This window comes from Oncorhynchus gorbuscha, linkage group LG22 (genome assembly GCF_021184085.1).
Source record: "Oncorhynchus gorbuscha isolate QuinsamMale2020 ecotype Even-year linkage group LG22, OgorEven_v1.0, whole genome shotgun sequence".
NCBI classification, from domain to species: Eukaryota; Metazoa; Chordata; class Actinopteri; order Salmoniformes; family Salmonidae; genus Oncorhynchus; species Oncorhynchus gorbuscha.
The window spans coordinates 19344778-19367712 of record NC_060194.1 but is presented as its reverse complement, the minus strand read 5'-3'; the positions used below and the strand labels follow the sequence as shown (position 1 = coordinate 19367712).

At 42.3% G+C, this 22935-nt stretch overlaps 1 protein-coding gene across 8 annotated transcripts in view; it reads left to right on the top strand.

The window, feature by feature from the left end:
• Positions 1-6839, top strand: part of LOC124009395 (protein SMG7-like) — a 29418-nt gene extending 22579 nt beyond the window's left edge. For 6 of the 8 annotated variants that reach the window (XM_046321193.1, XM_046321190.1, XM_046321192.1 and 3 more), the window contains exons 18-25: positions 153-404; positions 581-952; positions 1870-2016; positions 2707-2781; positions 3029-3182; positions 3330-3500; positions 3694-3860; positions 4039-6839. In XM_046321193.1, coding sequence (XP_046177149.1) covers positions 153-404; positions 581-952; positions 1870-2016; positions 2707-2781; positions 3029-3182; positions 3330-3500; positions 3694-3860; positions 4039-4152 — 1452 coding nt within the window. In that variant the 3' untranslated portion in view covers positions 4153-6839. The remainder of the gene's footprint in view (positions 1-152; positions 405-580; positions 953-1869; positions 2017-2706; positions 2782-3028; positions 3183-3329; positions 3501-3693; positions 3861-4038) is intronic. The other 2 variants (XM_046321191.1, XM_046321196.1) reach the window with 2 other exon arrangements.
• Positions 6840-22935: the final 16096 nt, after the last annotated feature.

The window sequence follows — 22935 nt, the reverse complement described above, 5'->3', positions numbered from 1 at the left end:
ACAGATTAATCCTAATCCTGGACTCAAAAGCATTTTCATTGGAGAATCTGTAGGCTGAATTTGTCTGGGAAACCAGTCCTATATCCTCTTATGTAAGCAAATGAAAGTGATTGGAACCAAAAAAATAATAATATTTTTATGGGACCTATCAGGTCCAGGCTGGGAAGCCGTCGCACATTCCATACAGCCAGCAGAGGCCAGCAGGGCCGGGGGCCATGAACCAGGGGCCCCCCCAGGGCCAACAGGGTCCTCCCCAGCAGCAGCCCTCCCAGGCCCAGCAGTCCATGCAGCAGTCGGTGCAGCTTCAGGCTCTGGCCCAACAACAACAGCAGCAGTCGCCCACTAAGCCTGTGCAGCCAGTACAGCTGGGCAAAAGCCCACCTCACCATCCAGGGATGCATCAGGTAAATTATAAATCACAGTAGTTCTGGACTGGAAAGATACAGCGTCATTCAGGAAAATGGGATATTTACAGGAGTGCTATTGTTCTACTGTAAAGTGTGTTGTGATTTATAAATGAACTTCAAAGAAATGCACGAGCTTGTCTATTATAGAGGTGTCCTGTTTTCCTCCTAACCAGCAGTACATGCAGGTTGACCAGGCTGGCCAGATGTGGGGCCAGCACCAGGGGCAGCCCACCATGCAGAAGATGCAGGCCATGCAGGTGCCTGTCAAGCAGCCCTACTATGGCATGCCACCCCAGGACTCCCTGAAGCTTTTCGAGCAACACCCTGTGCAAACTGCTGGGCAAATGCCCATGCAGCCACAGCAGCAGAACAGCATGGACAAGAAGATGAAGTACCCGGATGTGAAAATGCAGGATTTTTACTGGGAGCTTCCCTACCGCATGGGGGATAACAGACAGACGGTGGTGGAGAGGATGGGCAAGCGGCCGCCCCCAGGGGTCTTCCACCCAGACCAGGACAACGCACCCAGAGGACCTCCCTTTGAGGTGAGTGGTTGAACTCCTCAACCATAGATATAGAACACAATTATATACTAGGCTGATATTATCTGTCATTAACCACCTAGAACTAACAATGTGAATTGGGGAGTTAGAGAAAGAGTCCTATCTTGTTCTTCCTAACACTTCTTTAGCGTGTTTGGATATGGATGGTATTTAATTGTCACGTGTTATTGGAATGTTTGTGTAGGTAACTTGACTCTAAATTTAAGCAAACCAATTGGATGGGAGTCCTTTGCGTCTGTGACTTCCTCCCTCAGAAGCTGATAAAAATGTGGTTTGAAGTCCTGGGGTTTTGGCAGATACTGTCAGTCTAACGGTATGTAGGCTATGGAAAGTCCAGCTGTAAGTCTAAGATTGTACCATTCCTGTCTGGAACCCATGATCGAGGAGGTTCACTATGTAGGATTATATGATCTGTTATTGGACTGAGCAGACTTGTTGTTAGAGTAGCCAATTGGGAGCCATGTTATGCAATACATAATGCTCTGCCATCACATTGATTTTGGTACTAGAGCAGGCTCTTCCCACCTTCTGTTTTGGCCTCATTTGCTCATTTTCATGGTGATTGATTGTATAGGAAGGAATTTGAATGTTGAAATAATATATGGTTGTATGATCAGTCACCAGTCTGCCATATTAGTTTCAACTATTGTTATGATTGTAACAACTCAAATTGGAATGTATGGGCTTATATGGCACTATCATTCCTTTGGTAACCTAGCTTGAGGACAGAGCTTGGTTTAACGTTGTCTATATCTTTGGAAAGCTAGGCCTATCTTTTTACTACCTTTACTGGCTCCTCTTTGCCACCTTTGAGCTTTATCTTTGAAAAAAGTATCCCTTTGCCAACCTATTACCTATGTTTCTTCCCCCCCCCCCTTTTTGCTTCATTCTCTCACTAGGACAACAAGAGCTCCCCTCTTCTGCCTCCAGACCTTTTAAAAAGTCTATCAAATTTTGAGGAGGAAGAGCTGGTCTTTACTAAGCCTCATGGTTTCTACCAGGCCTTGGCGAGTCCTCTTAGCACTGCTCCAGGAAGAAACCTATTTGTATGTAGTCTACTTCGCTTAACCTAATCCTGCTGGTTTAACCAGCATGTCAAACATCAGGGACCGTATTCAGAAAGTGTGCTGATCAGTTATGAGTAAGATTACATGGACAGGGGTGGACCTGATCCTAGATCAGCTGTCCAACTCTGAGACACTTTCTGAATGCAGGCCCTGATTCACCTTCACAAAGTATGTGATGTGAGTAGAATAATTGAGTTGCAGGGAGATAAGGCTCATACTTTGTATAAGAGGGCACTATATGTAAATATGGTTTCCAGGCTAGTGTTGATATAATTGGTTGGTTGGTTTTGGTTTCTATGTTAACATAAGTCAACCCAATATTTGTTTGACTTGTCAGAACAGTCATTGTGCTTTTGGAAGATGAGGCTAAATGTTTGTTGCATGACTCCTGTAAAATGTTGTAGGCTAAGCCTACAATGTACACTAAGATACGTTGTTGTGCATGATCAGGTTGAATATATACTGTAACTGGGATTAAATGAGACATTATCCAACATATTGTGTACATTCCATCCCTATCAGTATTCATAGCAAACATACGAACACCTGAGGAGTCGACTAGGAAAATAATGCTGATGGAATAAATTACATTTATCAGAAGGCGATTACTAAACACAACATTCTATCTGATAACGTTTTCCCAATCTTCTCCTGTATTTGTCAAATTAGTCCAGAATGGAGAGTGGTGCTGAGGTGATGGGCCAGTCGTCTTCTCTCATGCCCTTATCTGGGTTTCCAATTCAGGTCAGTATGCATGGGAGAATCTCTGCTCTTCAAAGGCCTGCCGCCAGATGTATTTTGACTGCTTTGTGCAGGAAAGAATGTAGACTGCATCTCACAGGCAGTGGTTTGATTAAGGTCTCACAGAGCTTCTGTAATGATGTTTGCTCTTAAATCCCAGTTGCATTTGAAATACCACATTTTTAATGTTGTAAACCGAAGGCGAGTGACTGACATTTGGTATGACTGAAAGCTATGTTTTTTTGTTTAGGAGAGTTCCTATCAAAACAGCATTTTCAGCCAGGCGTATGGGAAAAACATGTCTCCCAACCCCAAGCCTGATGCTCCCATGCTGCACCAGGAACCTTCTCTGTACTCCCTGTTTGAAGGAACTCCATGGTCCCCGTCCCTTCCCGCCAGCTCAGGTACTTGCCTCCATAAACATCACAACAGCCCCCCTGCTAATGTTAAATCACACGCTTAGCATCTGAAAGGGTCTCTAATTCAATATAATCCCATTGAAAAGCATTTAATAATTTATATGCAATGATATTTCTCCTTTTCCATAACAGATCACTCTACACCAGCAAGCCAGTCCCCTCACTCTTCCAACCCAAGCAGTTTACCATCTTCCCCACCCACACACAACCACGGCTCCATCCCCTTCTCTAACTTCGGCCCCATAGGAACGCCCGACAGCCGAGACAGGAGGATGGTCGACCGCTGGAAGTTGGAAAAGACTGGTCAGTCAACATATTTATTTATATATCTAGCCCTCTCCTCAATCACTTACACCCACTGAAGTATTTAAATGTCATTTTTAATGTTAGCATTGATTTATTTTCACTTTTGTATAATGACAGACTTTTCTACACTTTTTGAAGTAATTGTTAAGTCATGGTATTTTATATAATGAAAACCTCTGTTTTTGTCCAGGAGCTGTGAGTGGGTTTGGTTTGGACTACCTGCCTGCTGTGTCATCCTCTACAGATCACCGAGCCCCCGAGAACAGCTGGCACCAGGGAAACGCCCCCAGCAGCTCCTGGGCGGCCCAGGAGTTGCCCATGGAAGACTCCTCCACTGTGCTCCTTGACAGTCTGAAGGTACCATCCGATACACGCAAACAGAATGGCATGCAATGTCCCTTTTTGATTGCCACTAATATTACAAAACTATTGTAGCTAGTTGATACTAGTTTATATGTGTAAGGTTTAGCTACTGTTAGTTACTCTAGACTAGTTGAATAGATGTGTCATATTTTTCAATCGCTGTTCTCCCCAGTCCATCTGGTCCAGCTCAATGATGCAGCCGGGGCCGTCGGCTCTGGAGCAGCTCCTCATGCAGCAGAAGCAGAAGCAGCAGCGGGGCCACGGCACCATGAACCCTCCACACTGAAGGGCCTGCAGTCAGAAGCACTTGTGTGATGAAGTAAAAAAGTAAAAACACGCTCCAAATCGGAATTACCGGCATATGGAGGCTGGGGACGGTGAAACGATTTCCCAACAGGCTCAAAACACCCCTCGGCTGACGAGGAGGAACGGTACAAGTCTTCTCTCGCGCTCTCTCTGTGCCTCGCATGGCAACGAGGGCGTGCAAGCACCACCTACTCCACCTCGCTGCTGAGCACGAAGCTACTGCGGGGTCCAATTTGTAGGATTCTTACGTTGAGGAAACTGAACCTCTGACAGCCAGTCACCATGCTCAACACCTGAATTCCTCTGGAGAGTGTGGGAATAAATGACCATCCTTCAGTCCATTTCTCTTGGATTCCATGCATCTGGTCTCCTCTGAAAGCTCCTTGTGCTGCTTTTGGTGTGGATTTACTACTACTATGTCTTGACTTACCTACTGTACAAGAGAGGAGAACGAAGGTGGTGCAGGGTGTTTTTGGGAAGGCAAGGTGGGCCTAAAATGGTAGACGTGGTGGGGGAAAAAGACTGAAATCTTACTGAATTCTTGACTAAATTGTATTTCTTGGACTAAGAAAAAGGATGAAGATGGACTATGTAGCTGGGGAATGAATGAATGGAGTTGTTCTAGCTATATTGCCGCAGATGGTAAGATGTGGGGGTAAAAGCGTGCCTGTCTTTCTGTGCACAGAATCGTTTGAAAATACCGAAGCAGGTTATGCTGTAGATGCGAATTTTCCAGTTTGCTAATTGGACTGCAGATTGTTGCTTTCTGTAAATGTTTTCTAAGGAGGGAGGTGCATCTCCAGGTCAGTTGAGGATGATGGGAATGCTTTAAAAGCTCACCACAATGTTAGCTCAACAACAAACGGAGAAAGGGATGAGAAAATAGATGTAGGGATAGTATTATTAGCTCTAATAGATTGCAATTATTAGAAATACTGTATTTTGTGATTTGTTCGTAACAGTTTTAGCTTTATGAAATATTGGGTAACTGTCCAATAGTTTACTGCTTATGGGGGAAGTCTATATTTATATGTTCCTCGTTCCCCTTGCTTCTTTCCCTTACTCAACTTTCTTTGAGGTGTTATGTAACTCTAGCTTACCTGCGTAGTTGTTTTCGTTTGTTCATGTTCTGCCTTTTTTAATAGTTTTAAGCATCTTTATTGGCTCTCATTGTGCCTGATAAGTTTTTTTTACTCTTATTACTATCATGGTTGGCACTGTCTTGTAATTGAAACAAGCAAACGGGTCCAGCAAAGCTGCTGGTTCAGCAATATGGGGCACAAGCCGAGCCAGGTGGACAGACAGTGGGCTGGGCTAAGGCTGGGGGACAGAGGGCAGGACAGGTGAAGAAGTCCCTGACTCCCCTACATGGCTCAGAATAGGGGAGAAAGATTGATTTATGGTAACCTCTTTGCAACCACTACTATTATCACAAAAGTGATTGCTTCATCCTCTAGGATAGTGGTAATCGTCATATTATACCCCGGAGACTGGCTCGCATGGTTTTCTTGTCTAAAGTCGTAGGTCAGCTTTTTACATAGCTATTGTGTAACTAACTGAACTAGTTGTTTGGGTATTAAGTTCCTGTCACTTGGGGGTACGCAAGTGTGAATCTGTTATTGGCTAACTTCCTTTGATGTCATGACAAACGCCATAGCCAGATAATGACTGTTTCCTCCCAAATAATGGAATCCCTGAAGCACTGAGCGACAATCAGCAGACTCGAGAGGTTCTCCAGGGGCCAGTCTTTGAGGCATTGCTCTAAATTGTCAGTTGAGTCTAGGGGTCACTGATGGATAAGATTAGAAATTTGATGACTATATGCAGTGGTTCCCTCTTTATGGTTTAGGCAGCATAAAGCATTTTGTATTTAAAAGGTATACGAAGACTGAATCTTTTATGGGGGGGGGGGTGTTTTTATTTTCATGTAGAGAACATTTTATTAAAGCCAACTTTAAATGTGTCTATTTTCTGTGCTTTTCCTGTTGCATTAAAATTGTATTTAAACTAGACTGAATCTTGGGACACATTTGTCCTGAAATGCTTACAACAACAACAAAAAAAACGTATTTAGCACATCAAACCAAGAGTGGAACTGTGGCCCTGTTTTCTCTCCTCTATCTGCTCATTCTAAGGGGTTCTGATTTGAAATGTGTGGTTGGATCATCGTGAATGGTGTTTGTCAGTGGTGTTGAGCTTAACCAGTTCTTGCTGTCTAGATGGGCGGTAAGAGGGAGTAACGGGTAGAATGTTGGAAAAGCCCTTCTCTGGGCATTCTGCCATTTACTACATTGTTAACGTGGACTCTCATCTCTGCCCCATCCTTAATACATTGGTTTCACCGCAGCAAGATGTGTGGAAGAGAACCCTGCACTTTGGGCAGGTGTAACATTCCATACTACAACAGTCCTGTGGGACATTACAGGCACTGAAAAATGACCAACCAACAACATTAAGCACTGTGTCCCAGTTTAAGTTCATTGCCTAGGAGAGAATCACTGATACTGCATGAGGATTTGGAATTCAGAATGCTTAACTTGTTATTCGGGAGGGAAGGGGGGTTCATTCAGAAATAGGCTTGTGTTCTAGGTTTTTTGTCTTTCTGTAGACATTCAGAAACGGTAGAAGCAGCTATGTCTTGAAATAAAGTAAACCATGTTCTCCCCATCTATTCACTGAACTGTATTTTTTTGTTGACTATCGTAGGCTTACTCAAAGTATGGTTTCTCAAAGTATTATGATATTTTGTGTGCCATTTTTTTTTCCTACAGCTCGCAATTCCGCACAAATAGTTTAGCATTGAGAGATTTAAATAGCAAATATGACTGGTGTTTTGTATCATTTTTGTCAATGCTATCAAGAGGATCTGAGAGAGCCTGTGTGAAAAGGTTCTCCCTCCCCACCACTCTCAGGAAACCCCAGTGGTTTCAGGTTAGCTTGCCACATGCACAAGTCACCTGTTAAGTCTCTCTCATCAATACAACAAATGATTGAAGAGTTTTTGCTGAGGGGTATTTCAGTGTGTGGACTACCACATTGATTAAAACTAGTTATGTTCCTGAACAAAAACCAATACAACTGGTCAGCAGGGCTGGTCCTAGTCACATGCACATGTATTCAAGCATGAATAGCGTGCTATTCACCTGATGGTCTCAACCGTTAAGTGTGATGGAAACACGAACTGTCGGTACAATTTTATTGTACCCCCGCATCCCTTTACTTGGTAGAAACTGAATAAGATGAAGCGAACATGCAATTTCCACTTGGAACCGATATCTACTTTTTTTTCTGTGCTGTAAATTACAACTTGATAAGAGCTAGGTAAATGAGTAATGATTTTGGATTAGGAAATAGTAAATATAAATGACACTTATTTTACCTTATCATTGGAGATGTGAAACCAGTCATACAGTATGGCAGCAAACCGAAGCAAATAGACAATGTTCCCACTGTAAATTTAATGAAATGCTGTGCCATTATGCATCATTTAAATTGTACAGTGCAGAGCAAGCCGTTAGTTTGAACCCAATGCATGATGCCATACTTAGCCATATCATTGCACAGTTCCATAGTTAGTGCAAGCGATATACAGTTGAAGTCAGAAGTTTACATACACCTTAGCCAAATACATTTAAACTCAGTTTTTCCCAATTCATGACGTTTAATCCTAGTAAAAATTCCCTGTCTTAGGTCAGTTACGATCACCACTTTATTTTAAGAATGTGAAATGTCAGAATAATAGTAGAGAATTTATTTCAGATTTGATTTCTTTCATCACATTCCCAGTGGGTCAGAAGTTATCATGCACTCAATTAGTATTTGGTAGAATTGCCTTTAAATTCTTGATCATTTCAGGTAGCCTTCCACAAGCTTCCCACTAAGTTGGGTGAATTTTGGACCAATTCTCCTGACAGAGCTGGTGTAACTGAGTCAGGTTTGTAGGCCTCCTTGCTCGCACGTGCTTTTTCAGTTCTGCCCACAAATTTTCGATGGGATTGAGGTCAGGGCTTTGTGACGGCCACTCCAATACCATGACTTTTTTGTCCTTAAGCCATTTTGCCACAGCTTTGGAAGTATGCTTGGGGTCATTGTCCATTTGGAAGACCCATTTGTGACCAAGCTTTAACTTCCTGACTGATGTCTTGATGTTTCTTCAATATATCCACATTTTCCTCCCTCATGGTGCTGTCTATTTTGTGAAGTGCACCAGTCCCTCCTGCAGGAAAGCACCCCCACAACGTGATGCTGCTACCCCTGTGCTTCACGGTTGCGATAGTGTTGTTCGGCTTGCAAGCTTCCACCTTTTTCCACCAAACATAACAATGGTCATTATGGCTAAACAGTTCTATTTTTTTTCATCAGACCATCTTTCCAAAAAGTATGATCTTTGTCCATGTGCAGTTGCAAACTGTAGTCTGGCTTTTTTATGGCAGTTTTGGAGCAGTGGCTTCTTCCTTGCTGAGTGGCCTTTCAGGTTATGTTGATATAGGACTTGTTTTACTGTGGGATATAGATACTGTAGTACCTGTTTCCTCCAGCATCTTCACAAGGTCCTTTGCTGTTGTTCTGGGATTGATTTGCACTTTTCGCACCAAAGTCGTCTTTGTGAGTGGTATGACTGCTGCGTGGTCCCATGGTGTTCATACTTGCGTACCATTTTTTTGTACAGATGAACATGGTACCTTCAGGCGTTTGGAAATTGCTCCCAAGGATGAGCCAGACTTGTGGAGGTCTACAATTTCTTTTCTGAGGTCTTGGCTGATTTCTTTTGATTTTTGCCATGATATCCAGCAGAGAGGCACTGAGTTTGAAGGTAGGCCTTGAAATACATCCACAGGTACACCTCCAATTCACTCAAATGATGTCAATTAGCCTATCAGAAGCTTCTAAAGCCATGACATTTTCTGGAATTTTCCAAGCTGTTTAAAGGCACTTAGTGTATGTAATCTTCTGACTGACTGTAATTGTGATTAACATTGCAAGTAATGTCCTAACTGACCTGGCAAAACTATAGTTTGTTAATTAACAAGAAATGTGTGGAGTGGTTGAAACACTTAGTTTGGAGTCATTAAAACTCATTTATGTAAACTTCCGACTTCAATTGTATGAAGGTGTATAGCCTACTATTGTACACTATTCTTCCTATAGTTCTATAAACACTTATCTTCCAACATTAGGCATGGGTCGACATTGACATCATGGGTATCTGGAGTAAAATGGGGTAGGATCATGCTTTTGTTTTCAATTTCAGTCAAGGGAGGCTTTAGTATTTTTTTTAAATGTCCATGGGAGAGTCATGTCCTTTGTAATTGAGGAAATTGATTATATTTCTCAGTTTTAGAATTAGTTAACCTTCATCTCTGATTCTCCGCTGGGAGCGCAATATCAAGTGCGCCTATAGGCTATTTAGGCTATGGACCATTTGATTGAGACCACACTATCTACAGTGCATTCTGGAAGTATTTAGAACCCTTCACTTTTTTTTTAATAACAAAGCAAAAACTGGTTTTGAGAAGGTTTTCATCAAGGATCTCTCAACTCTCTCATCTTTCCCTCGATCCCTCAGTCCTTGCCGCAGAAAAACATCCCTGCTGCATGATGCTACCTCCACCATGCTTCACCGTAGGGAGGGTGTCAAGTTTCCTTCAGAAGTGATAATTGGCATTCATGCCAAATAGTTAAATCTTGATTTCATCAGACCAGAGAATCTTGTTTCATTGTCTGAGTTCTTTAGGTGACTTTTGGTGAACTCCAAGCAGGCTGTCATATGTCTTTTACTGAGGAGTGAGTGGCTTCCATCTGGCCACTATGACATAGAGGCCTGATTGGTGGAGTGCTGCAGAGATGTTTGTCCTTCTGCAAGGTTTTCCCATCTCCACCGAGGAACTCTGGGGCTCATTTAGTTTATTAATTCAACCATTTAAAAAAAACAAGCACACAAAAATTAAAAGCCATACATGCACATGTATAAATCATTGAGGATAACACAGTCTGAGACTTATTTCCATTGTGGTCCTCTTGAGACAAGATGGCTTGACAAGATCAAACACAGCATGGCAGTGAAATAATAAAACCAAAACATAGATGTTCTTCTATCTCATCAAAGGGGTTATTCATATGGGCACAGAAGACATCAAACATATTTTTAAAGCTGTCCAGAGAGGACATTGTTTTTATAGGCAGAGGCAACTCATTCCTTTCTGAGGCTCCAGTATTCAAGGAAATACCTTTCCCAGCATTACTCCTGAACCTGTATAAGCACACATTAGCAACACCTGATCTGGTGCTGTGATTGTGTGCATACCTAACACGAGGAAAGTAATCACTTAGATATCTGTGCGCAGGACCATAAATACTCCTGTAAACCAAACCTAGTCTAATCTGGGGGACACTAGCCTCAACAGGCAGCCAGTTTAGTTCCTGAAAGCAGCTCCTGCCTATGTGAGTACGTGGACTCACCTTCAATACTACCCTGATCAGCTTATTCTGGGACATCTGGAGCTTCCCCTTCATACGTTTAGATAAGCCCCCAAACCAAGAAGTACTAGCATAGTCAAAATGGCATTGAATGAGTGCTGTATAGCTAGCACTTTCACGGAGTCCTTATCAAGCAGCTTGGATTTTCTCGCCAAAAAGTTAGTCTTGGCATTAACCTTCCCTAGTACCTTATTGGCCATGCTCACACCTCCCAAGCTTCCATCAAGGATACATCCCAAGTAGCTAACAGAGGTTTTAGTAGTCAGCACCTCACCCCCTAACTCCTCTGATTTCAGACGACCTACACAATTTAGGTCTGGATCCAAAAATAATTGCTTCAGTTTTCCCTAAGTGCAGAGATAGCTTATCTCCAAGCCATTTGCTAATGTTAGTAAGCTCTGTGCTAAGTATGCTCTCCAACACAGTTTTACTTTTGTGAGACACCAGAAGTGTAGTCATCCCCATAAAGAAAAAGACTGCAAGAACAAGCATCTTTCATATCGTTAATATACAATAAAAACAGCAGAGTCCCAAGCACGCTCCCCTGCGTAACGCCACAACTCATTGGTTTTGCTTGAGACAGTGAACCATTAACCTCTACTACTTGCTCCCTTCCTGATTAAATAGGACTTTACCCAGCCTAGAGGGATACTGCTTAACCCCAGTGCCTCCAGTTTGGAGATTAAAGACAGTGGTTAACTGTATCAAAGGCCTTCTGTAGGTCGAGCAGTACCATTCCACACACTCTGTCAGAGTGATCATTGGGTTCTTGGTCACCTCCCTGACCAGGGCCCTTCACCCCCGGTTGCTCAGTTTGGCTGGGCGGCCAGCTCTAGGATGAGTCTTGGGGTTTCCAAACTTCTTCCATTTACGAATGATGGAAGCCACTCTGTTCTTGGGGACTTTCAATGCTGCAGACATGTTTTGTTACCCTTCCCCAGATTTGTGCCTCAACACAATCCTGTCTCTAACAATTCCTTCGACCTCGTGGCTTGGTTTTTTGCTCTGACATGCACTGTCAACTGTCGGACCTTATATAGACAGGTGTGTGCTTTTCCAAATCATGTCCAGTCAATTGAATTTACCACAGGTGGACTCCAATCAAGTTGTAGAGACATCAAGGATGGTCAGTGGAAAGAGGATGTACCTGAGCTCAATTTCGAGTCTCATAGCAAAGTATCTGAATACGTATGTAAATAAGGCATTTCTGTTTTTAATTTTTAATAAATTTGCTAAAATTTCTAAACCTGTTTTCGCTTTTTCATTATGGGGTATTGTGTGTAGAATAAGGTTGTAACGTGACAATGTGGAAAAAGTCAAGGGGTCTGATTGCTTTCTGAATGCATTGTAAATGTACTCAAATGTGAATTAAGTTGAAATTAAAACTTTAAAATTTGATTGGGAATATCCATTGTTATAAATTATTCTGTCAATCCTCCATAGAAAACATATTGAAATCATAGAAATATTGATAATAGAATATACATTCCCATTCAAGTTGAACTTCGTCAGCTTTCGGACAGCTTTCTGGTAGTAATTGGAGGTTAAATGTAATTTGAATGTCTGGTGTACCGGCTAAATTGCAGGGGTCAATTATTTGAATACGTTCTATGAATTCTATATCTATGATTGAAATGACGCCCATGTCTCAACCGATGGTGGGCACAACAAACATTTCAGATGATGTAAAATAGGGTCTATGCTACAACATTTGAGAAAAATCTGAGTTGAAGTGTTTTTAGCTAATTGATATTAAAACAAAAAGAAAATTGCAATTTTTATTAAACATTTTTCAATAAATCATTAAACAGTTTGACAACCCTGTTTTGTAAACTTTCAAATGGGTCAAGTTGAGCACCTCTAGCTTCTGAATGTTTTGGCATTCAGGTCCAAAAATCATATGCAATGACCTGACTATCACATACTGTATGTATGGTTTCTCAAAGTATTTTGTGCACCAAGTTTACATTACCCACCTCTCGCTATTCAGGACAAAAGCATGTGCATTTGTGTATGGTCTCCATTCATGCTGTACTGGTTTAGAATTTGTGTAGAAAGTAACTAAAAGTATCTATCCATACAATGGATAATTTTGACTTATGTAGGCTTATTGCTATCAAGAAGAACTGAGCAAGAACTTTACATTTTCACACAGACTTGTCACCCTCCCTCCCTCCCCACCACACACACAGGAAACCCTAGCTTTCCACATGAGCAAGTCACCTGTTAATATCTCAAATGATTGAAGAGTTTTTGCTGAGGGGTATTTCAGTGTGTGGATTGGGATACCACATTGATTCAAACTAGGTATGAACCTGAACAAAAACTAAAACAAATACAACTGATCACCCGGGCTGGCCTTAGCCACTACCGCTTACGGCCCCGCGCCTCTAAGGGGCCCTTGAACAAAAACAAGCACACGGTTGAGCGTTAGAATAGAAGAATATACAAGGTGCAATTTCGAAATTTGGTTGTGCATCATCAGTTTTTCTCTTATGTCAATGCTAACCACGTTTCCATCCAGTTTTTATGCGAATAAAGTCATGCCGCATTTTTAAAAAATGTGGCAAGTGTGATGGAAACACGAAGTGTCGGTACAATTTTATAAATGGTGACCGACAACTTGTTCGTTCGACATGGTGGGATCTCTTAGTGTCGGTACAATGTATTATGTGATGAATTGCGCTCAAAACAAGCGATGCTATGAAAAGATGCAGTTTAGGCTACAGGGTGATGAAAGTGCACGGTTATTAGCTTGATGCTCCTTTCCAATAAATACAGAGGGACTTTGTTTGTATGCTAGTGACATCATGATCGGTGCTTAGATGCCAATTAACAAATACAATTGATCTTTCTCTTCTCAATTTCATCATTTAACCGTACTCTCGAGTCCGGTCTCGAGACCACATGTTGAGTGTCTTGGTCTTGTCTGTGTCTCGAATACATTTTGATTGGGTCTTGACTTTGTCTCGAACAATGAGGATTGGATCATGAGGACTAGTAATTTCTTCCTGAGACCAGCGGAGGAGAAAACTCATATTTATTCATCCCTGTTCAGTCAACACATAAAACTGATTTGCCAGGCCAAATACACGCTTCTTTCATGACACATTTATAAAGTATGGTTCATACTTTAGTCATAACATTCCTGTACTTTATTTGTTGAAAGATATCCTCAAACCTTGCCACCCTTGTGGAAATTGTCTTACTCCACTAGTATGAGACTGAACAAAACATTTTTTTTGTCATGCACTCGCTAAGGGGAGACCGGCGGTTGCTTAGTGACAATTTGAGTGGCTCTCTATTTCTCAGCATGCATTTTTTTAAACCAATTTGAATGCCTAAAGAATCCATATCTACATTTTATTTTATTGTGGTGGCGATCTGACTTAATTACCATCATTGTCTTGACTGTCTCGCTTTAGGTTTTCTCAAACTCAACACTGCTGTCCAGTGTCCACTTGATAAGCGAACTGTTGTAATAGAGTGCATGCGCAAACCAGCAAATTAGCCTTTTATTGCAACAGTTTGTGTGACAAAATTATCAGTAGAGTTGAAAATGCAATGTACACAGAATTTTATTCGCAACAGTCAGCCAGATGGAAACACACCTCTAGTGGGGAAATACTCATATTTTTATGCAGGTTTTATAATATTCTCATGAAAATCTGTCGCGAATTGGATGGAAACCTAGGTAGAAACAGTCACTCAATTAGTTTACAGTATGTAAAAAAATGGTTGGTAGGTTAGTTTAACCAACCATCTAAACTTCGAATTACCGACCGGACATCCTATTAACATGTTGAAATGACCTGACTAGATCATAAAGGAACAATTGTCCAGACAGAGGTTTGAGTTTACGAATTGACGGTTTATTAACCCAACTTTACACAGCCTACTGTTTGGCCGTAGCCCACGCCAAATAAATGAAAGATAACCCACAAGCTAATCCTGACCTTCTCTTGCGAAGCCCAGACGTAAGAGAGAGAACAAAGGCTAACCTGGTCTTAACTTCCAATGCTCCATCCCCCTGCCCAACCTCCCTCCACGCCACTCCGCCAACCGCCAGGAAGCCTGGCATCAGAACATTCCAGGCATTCCCGTGATTGGCAGATAGCAGGTTGATTGGCATGTCGGACCCTGGGTACACTGGGTACTGGTAAGTACAACATAATCACCTACTAGCCTAACACAAAACACAAAGCTGTCTGTGCGGGTCGCTTCAATGTGTATAATTGCAGGAAATTTGCTGTAGAACTGCATGATATTTGTTATAAAATGCATCTTCTCTCTGCCCCAGGGAAAAATATGTATAATTGCAGTAAACTTGCTTTAAAACAGAACAGATGGTCTCAACCGTTAAGTGTGATGGAAACACGAACTGTCGGTACAATTTTATTGTACCCCTGCATCCCTTTACTTGGTGGAAACCGTGAATAAGATGAAGCGAACATGCAATTTCCACTTGGAACCGATATCTACTTTTTTTTCTGTGCTGTAAATTACAACTTGATAAGAGCTAGGTAAATGAGTAATGATTTTGGATTAGGAAATAGTAAATATAAATGACACTTATTTTACCTTATCATTGGAGATGTGAAACCAGTCATACAGTATGGTAGCAAACCGAAGCAAATAGACAATGTTCCCATCGTAAATTTAATGAAATGCTGTGCCATTATGCATCATTTAAATTGTACAGTGCAGAGCAAGCCGTTAGTTTGAACCCAATGCATGATGCCATACTTAGCCATATCATTGCACAGTTCCATAGTTAGTGCAAGCGATATACAGTTGAAGTCAGAAGTTTACATACACCTTAGCCAAATACATTTAAACTCAGTTTTTCCCAATTCATGACGTTTAATCCTAGTAAAAATTCCCTGTCTTAGGTCAGTTACGATCACCACTTTATTTTAAGAATGTGAAATGTCAGAATAATAGTAGAGAATTTATTTCAGATTTGATTTCTTTCATCACATTCCCAGTGGGTCAGAAGTTAACATGCACTCAATTAGTATTTGGTAGAATTGCCTTTAAATTCTTGATCATTTCAGGTAGCCTTCCACAAGCTTCCCACTAAGTTGGGTGAGTTTTGGACCAATTCTCCTGACAGAGCTGGTGTAACTGAGTCAGGTTTGTAGGCCTCCTTGCTCGCACGTGCTTTTTCAGTTCTGCCTACAAATTTTTGATGGGATTGAGGTCAGGGCTTTGTGACGGCCACTCCAATACCATGACTTTTTTGTCCTTAAGCCATTTTGCCACAGCTTTGGAAGTATGCTTGGGGTCATTGTCCATTTGGAAGACCCATTTGTGACCAAGCTTTAACTTCCTGACTGATGTCTTGATGTTTAAAGGCACTTAGTGTATGTAATCTTCTGACCGACTGTAATTGTGATTAACATTGCAAGTAATGTCCTAACTGACCTGCCAAAACTATAGTTTGTTAATTAACAAGAAATGTGTGGAGTGGTTGAAACACTTAGTTTGGAGTCATTAAAACTCATTTATGTAAACTTCCGACTTCAATTGTATGAAGGTGTATAGCCTACTATTGTACACTATTCTTCCTATAGTTCTATAAACACTTATCTTCCAACATTAGGCATGGGTCGACATTGACATCATGGGTATCTGGAGTAAAATGGGGTAGGATCATGCTTTTGTTTTCAATTTCAGTCAAGGGAGGCTTTAGTATTTTTTTTAAAATGTCCATGGGAGAGTCATGTCCTTTGTAATTGAGGAAATTGATTATATTTCTCAGTTTTAGAATTAGTTAACCTTCATCTCTGATTCTCCGCTGGGAGCGCAATATCAAGTGCGCCTATAGGCTATTTAGGCTATGGACCATTTGATTGAGACCACACTATCTACAGTGCATTCTGGAAGTATTTAGAACCCTTCACTTTTTTTTTAATGACAAAGCAAAAACTGGTTTTGAGAAGGTTTTCATCAAGGATCTCTCAACTCTCTCATCTTTCCTCGATCCCTCAGTCCTTGCCGCAGAAAAACATCCCTGCTGCATGATGCTACCTCCACCATGCTTCACCGTAGGGAGGGTGTCAAGTTTCCTTCAGAAGTGATAATTGGCATTCATGCCAAATAGTTAAATCTTGATTTCATCAGACCAGAGAATCTTGTTTCATTGTCTGAGTTCTTTAGGTGACTTTTGGTGAACTCCAAGCAGGCTGTCATATGTCTTTTACTGAGGAGTGAGTGGCTTCCATCTGGCCACTATGACATAGAGGCCTGATTGGTGGAGTGCTGCAGAGATGTTTGTCCTTCTGCAAGGTTTTCCCATCTCCACCGAGGAACTCTGGGGCTCATTTAGTTTATTAATTCAACCATTTAAAAAAAACAAGCACACAAAAATTAAAAGCCATACATGCACATGTATAAATCATTGAGGATAACACAGTCTGAGACTTATTTCCATTGTGGTCCTCTTGAGACAAGATGGCTTGACAAGATCAAACACAGCATGGCAGTGAAATAATAAAACCAAAACATAGATGTTCTTCTATCTCATCAAAGGGGTTATTCATATGGGCACAGAAGACATCAAACATATTTTTAAAGCTGTCCAGAGAGGACATTGTTTTTATAGGCAGAGGCAACTCATTCCTTTCTGAGGCTCCAGTATTCAAGGAAATACCTTTCCCAGCATTACTCCTGAACCTGTATAAGCACACATTAGCAACACCTGATCTGGTGCTGTGATTGTGTGCATACCTAACACGAGGAAAGTAATCACTTAGATATCTGTGCGCAGGACCATAAATACTCCTGTAAACCAAACCTAGTCTAATCTGGGGGACACTAGCCTCAACAGGCAGCCAGTTTAGTTCCTGAAAGCAGCTCCTGCCTATGTGAGTACGTGGACTCACCTTCAATACTACCCTGATCAGCTTATTCTGGGACATCTGGAGCTTCCCCTTCATACGTTTAGATAAGCCCCCAAACCAGGAAGTACTAGCATAGTCAAAATGGCATTGAATGAGTGCTGTATAGCTAGCACTTTCACGGAGTCCTTATCAAGCAGCTTGGATTTTCTCGCCAAAAAATTAGTCTTGGCATTAACCTTCCCTAGTACCTTATTGGCCATGTTCACACCTCCCAAGCTTCCATCAAGGATACATCCCAAGTAGCTAACAGAGGTTTTAGTAGTCAGCACCTCACCCCCTAACTCCTCTGATTTCAGATGATCTACACAATTTATGTCTGGATCCAAAAATAATTGCTTCAGTTTTCCCTAAGTGCAGAGATAGCTTATCTCCAAGCCATTTGCTAATGTTAGTAAGCTCTGTGCTAAGTATGCTCACCAACACAGTTTTACTTTTGTGAGACACCAGAAGTGTAGAGTCATCCCCATAAAGAAAAAGACTGCAAGAACAAGCATTACATTTACATTTACATTTAAGTCATTTAGCAGACGCTCTTATCCAGAGCGACTTACAAATTGGTGCATTCACCTTATGACATCCAGTGGAACAGCCACTTTACAATAGTGCATCTAAATCTTTTAAGGGGGAGGGGGTAGAAGGATTACTTTATCCTATCCTAGGTATTCCTTAAAGAGGTGGGGTTTCAGGTGTCTCCGGAAGATGGTGATTGACTCCGTTGTCCTGGCGTCGTGAGGGAGTTTGTTCCACCATTGGGGGGCCAGAGCAGCGAACAGTTTTGACTGGGCTGAGCGGGAACTGTACTTCCTCAGTGGTAGGGAGGCGAGCAGGCCAGAGGTGGATGAATGCAGTGCCCTTGTTTGGGTGTAGGGCCTGATCAGAGCCTGGAGGTACTGAGGTGCTGTTCCCCTCACAGCTCCGTAGGCAAGCACCATGGTCTTGTAGCGGATGCGAGCTTCAACTGGAAGCCAGTGGAGAGAGCGGAGGAGCGGGGTGACGTGAGAGAACTTGGGAAGGTTGAACACCAGACGGGCTGCGGCATTCTGGATGAGTTGTAGGGGTTTAATGGCACAGGCAGGGAGCTCACCCAACAGCGAGTTGCAGTAATCCAGACGGGAGATGACAAGTGCCTGGATTAGGACCTGCGCCGCTTCCTGTGTGAGGCAGGGTCGTACTCTGCGGATGTTGTAGAGCATGAACCTACAGGAACGGGCCACCGCCTTGATGTTAGTTGAGAACGACAGGGTGTTGTCCAGGATCACGCCAAGGTTCTTAGCGCTCTGGGAGGAGGACACAATGGAGTTGTCAACTGTGATGGCGAGATCATGGAACGGGCAGTCCTTCCCCGGGAGGAAGAGCAGCTCCGTCTTGCCGAGGTTCAGCTTGAGGTGGTGATCCGTCATCCACACTGATATGTCTGCCAGACATGCAGAGATGCGATTCGCCACCTGGTCATCAGAAGGGGGAAAGGAGAAGATTAATTGTGTGTCGTCTGCATAGCAATGATAGGAGAGACCATGTGAGGTTATGACAGAGCCAAGTGACTTGGTGTATAGCGAGAATAGGAGAGGGCCTAGAACAGAGCCCAGGTTGGAGAAGGTTTGAGCAGAGGGAAGAGATGATAGGATGGAAGAGGAGAGAGTAGCGGGGGAGAGAGAGCGAAGGGGAGGGTGAGTTCAAAAGAGGAGAGGAGTGGAAAGAAGGAGGCAGAGAGGAATGAGTCAAAGGTAGACGTGGGGAGGTTAAAGTCGCCCAGAACTGTGAGAGGTGAGCCGTCCTCAGGAAAGGAGCTTATCAAGGCATCAAGCTCATTGATGAACTCTCCGAGGGAACCTGGAGGGCGATAAATGATAAGGATGTTAAGCTTGAAAGGGCTGGTAACTGTGACAGCATGGAATTCAAAGGAGGCGATAGACAGATGGGTAAGGGGAGAAAGAGAGAATGACCACTTGGGAGAGATGAGGATCCCGGTGCCACAACCCCGCTGACCAGAAGCTCTCGGGGTGTGCGAGAACACGTGGGCGGACGAAGAGAGAGCAGTAGGATTAGCAGTGTTGTCTGTGGTGATCCATGTTTCCGTCAGTGCCAAGAAGTCGAGGGACTGGAGGGAGGCATAGGCTGAGATGAACTCTGCCTTGTTGGCCGCAGATCGGCAGTTCCAGAGGCTACCGGAGACCTGGAACTCCACGTGGGTCGTGCGCGCTGGGACCACCAGATTAGGGTGGCCGCGGCCACGCGGTGTGGAGCGTTTGTATGGTCTGTGCAGAGAGGAGAGAACAGGGATAGACAGACACATAGTTGACAGGCTACAGAAGAGGCTACGATAATGCAAAGGAGATTGGAATGACAAGTGGACTACACGTCTCGAATGTTCAGAAAGTTAAGCTTACGTAGCAAGAATCTTATTGACTAAAATGATTAAAATGATACAGTACTGCTGAAGTAGGCTAGCTGGCAGTGGCTGCGTTGTTGACTTTGTAGGCTAGCTGGCAGTGGCTGCGTTGTTGACACTACACTAATCAAGTCGTTCCGTTGAGTGTAATAGTTTCTACAGTGCTGCTATTCGGGGGCTAGCTGGCTAGCTAGCAGTGTTGATTACGTTACGTTGCGTTAAAAGAACGACAATAGCTGGCTAGCTAACCTAGAAAGTCGCTCTAGACTACACAATTATCTTTGATACAAAGACGGCTATGTAGCTAGCATCTTTCATATCGTTAATATACAATAAAAACAGCAGTCCCAAGCACCCCTGGTTGCTCAGTTTGGCTGGGTGGCCAGCTCTAGGATGAGTCTTGGGGTTTCCAAACTTCTTCCATTTACGAATGATGGAAGCCACTCTGTTCTTGGGGACTTTCAATGCTGAAGACATTTTTTGTTACCCTTCCCCAGATTTGTGCCTCAACGCAATCCTGTCTCTAACAATTCCTTCGACCTCGTGGCTTGGTTTTTTGCTCTGACATGCACTGTCAACTGTCGGACCTTGTATAGACAGGTGTGTGCTTTTCCAAATCATGTCCAGTCAATTGAATTTACCACAGGTGGACTCCAATCAAGTTGTAGAGACATCAAGGATGGTCAGTGGAAAGAGGATGTACCTGAGCTCAATTTCGAGTACATAGCAAAGTATCTGAATACTTATGTAAATAAGGCATTTCTGTTTTTAATTTTTAATAAATTTGCTAAAATTTCTAAACCTGTTTTCGCTTTTTCATTATGGGGTATTGTGTGTAGAATAAGGTTGTAACGTGACAATGTGGAAAAAGTCAAGGGGTCTGATTGCTTTCTAAATGCATTGTAAATGTACTCAAATGTGAATTAAGTTGAAATTAAAACTTTAAAATTTGATTGGGAATATCCATTGTTATAAATTATTCTGTCAATCCTCCATAGAAAACATATTGAAATCATAGAAATATTGATAATAGAATATACATTCCCATTCAAGTTGAACTTCGTCAGCTTTCGGACAGCTTTCTGGTAGTAATTGGAGGTTAAATGTAATTTGAATGTCTGGTGTACCGGCTAAATTGCAGGGGTCAATTATTTGAATACGTTCTATGAATTCTATTTCTATGATTGAAATGACGCCCATGTCTCAACCGATGGTGGGCACAACAAACATTTCAGATGATGTAAAATAGGGTCTATGCTACAACATTTTAGAAAAATCTGAGTTGAAGTGTTTTTAGCTAATTGATATTAAAACAAAAAGAAAATTGCAATTTTTATTAAACATTTTTCAATAAATCATTAAACAGTTTGACAACCCTGTTTTGTAAACTTTCAAATGGGTCAAGTTGAGCACCTCTAGCTTCTGAATGTTTTGGCATTCAGGTCCAAAAATCATATGCAATGACCTGACTATCACATACTGTATGTATGGTTTCTCAAAGTATTTTGTGCACCAAGTTTACATTACCCACCTCTCGCTATTCAGGACAAAAGCATGTGCATTTGTGTATGGTCTCCATTCATGCTGTACTGGTTTAGAATTTGTGTAGAAAGTAACTAAAAGTATCTATCCATACAATGGATAATTTTGACTTATGTAGGCTTATTGCTATCAAGAAGAACTGAGCAAGAACTTTACATTTTCACACAGACTTGTCACCCTCCATCCCTCCCCACCACACACACAGGAAACCCTAGCTTTCCACATGAGCAAGTCACCTGTTAATATCTCAAATGATTGAAGAGTTTTTGCTGAGGGGTATTTCAGTGTGTGGATTGGGATACCACATTGATTCAAACTAGGTATGAACCTGAACAAAAACTAAAACAAATACAACTGATCACCCGGGCTGGCCTTAGCCACTACCGCTTACGGCCCCGCGCCTCTAAGGGGCCCTTGAACAAAAACAAGCACACTGTTGAGCGTTAGAATAGAAGAATACACAAGGTGCAATTTCGAAATTTGGTTGTGCATCATCAGTTTTTCTCTTATGTCAATCGCTAACCACGTTTCCATCCACAGTTTTTATGTGAATAAAGTCATGCCGCATAAAAAAAATGTGGCAAGTGTGATGGAAACGCGAAGTGTCGGTACAATTTTATAAATGGTGACCGACAACTTGTTCGTTCGACATGGTGGGATCTCTTAGTGTCGGTACAATGTATTATGTGATGAATTGCGCTCAAAACAAGCGATGCTATGAAAAGATGCAGTTTAGGCTACAGGGTGATGAAAGTGCACGGTTATTAGCTTGATGCTCCTTTCCAATAAATACAGAGGGACTTTGTTTGTATGCTAGTGACATGATGATCGGTGCTTAGATGCCAATTAACAAATACAATTGATCTTTCTCTTCTCAATTTCATCATTTAACCTAACCTGTCCAGCAGTGTTGTAGTACTCTCGAGTCCGGTCTCGAGACCACGTGTTGAGTGTCTTGGTCTTGTCTGTGTCTCGAATACATTTTGATTGGGTCTTGACTTTATTTAACTCTTTGCAAACTGGAAACCATTTATCCGGAGGCTGCATTCATTGTAGCTGGGGATTTTAACAAAGGTAATCTGAAAACAAGACTCCCTAAATTTTATCAGCATATCGATTGCGCAACCAGGGGTGGTAAAACCTTGGATCATTGTTACTCTAACTTCCGTGACGCATATAAGGCCCTGCCCCGCCCCCCTTTCGGAAAAGCTGACCACGGCTCCATTTTGTTGATCCCTGCCTACAGGCAGAAACTAAAACAAGAGGCTCCCACGCTGAGGTCTGTCCAACGCTGGTCCGACCAAGCTGATTCCACACTCCAAGACTGCTTCCATCACGTGGACTGGGACATGTTTCGTATTGCGTCAGATAACAATATTGACGAATACGCTGATTCGGTGTGCGAGTTCATTAGAACGTGCGTTGAAGATGTCGTTCCCATAGCAACGAT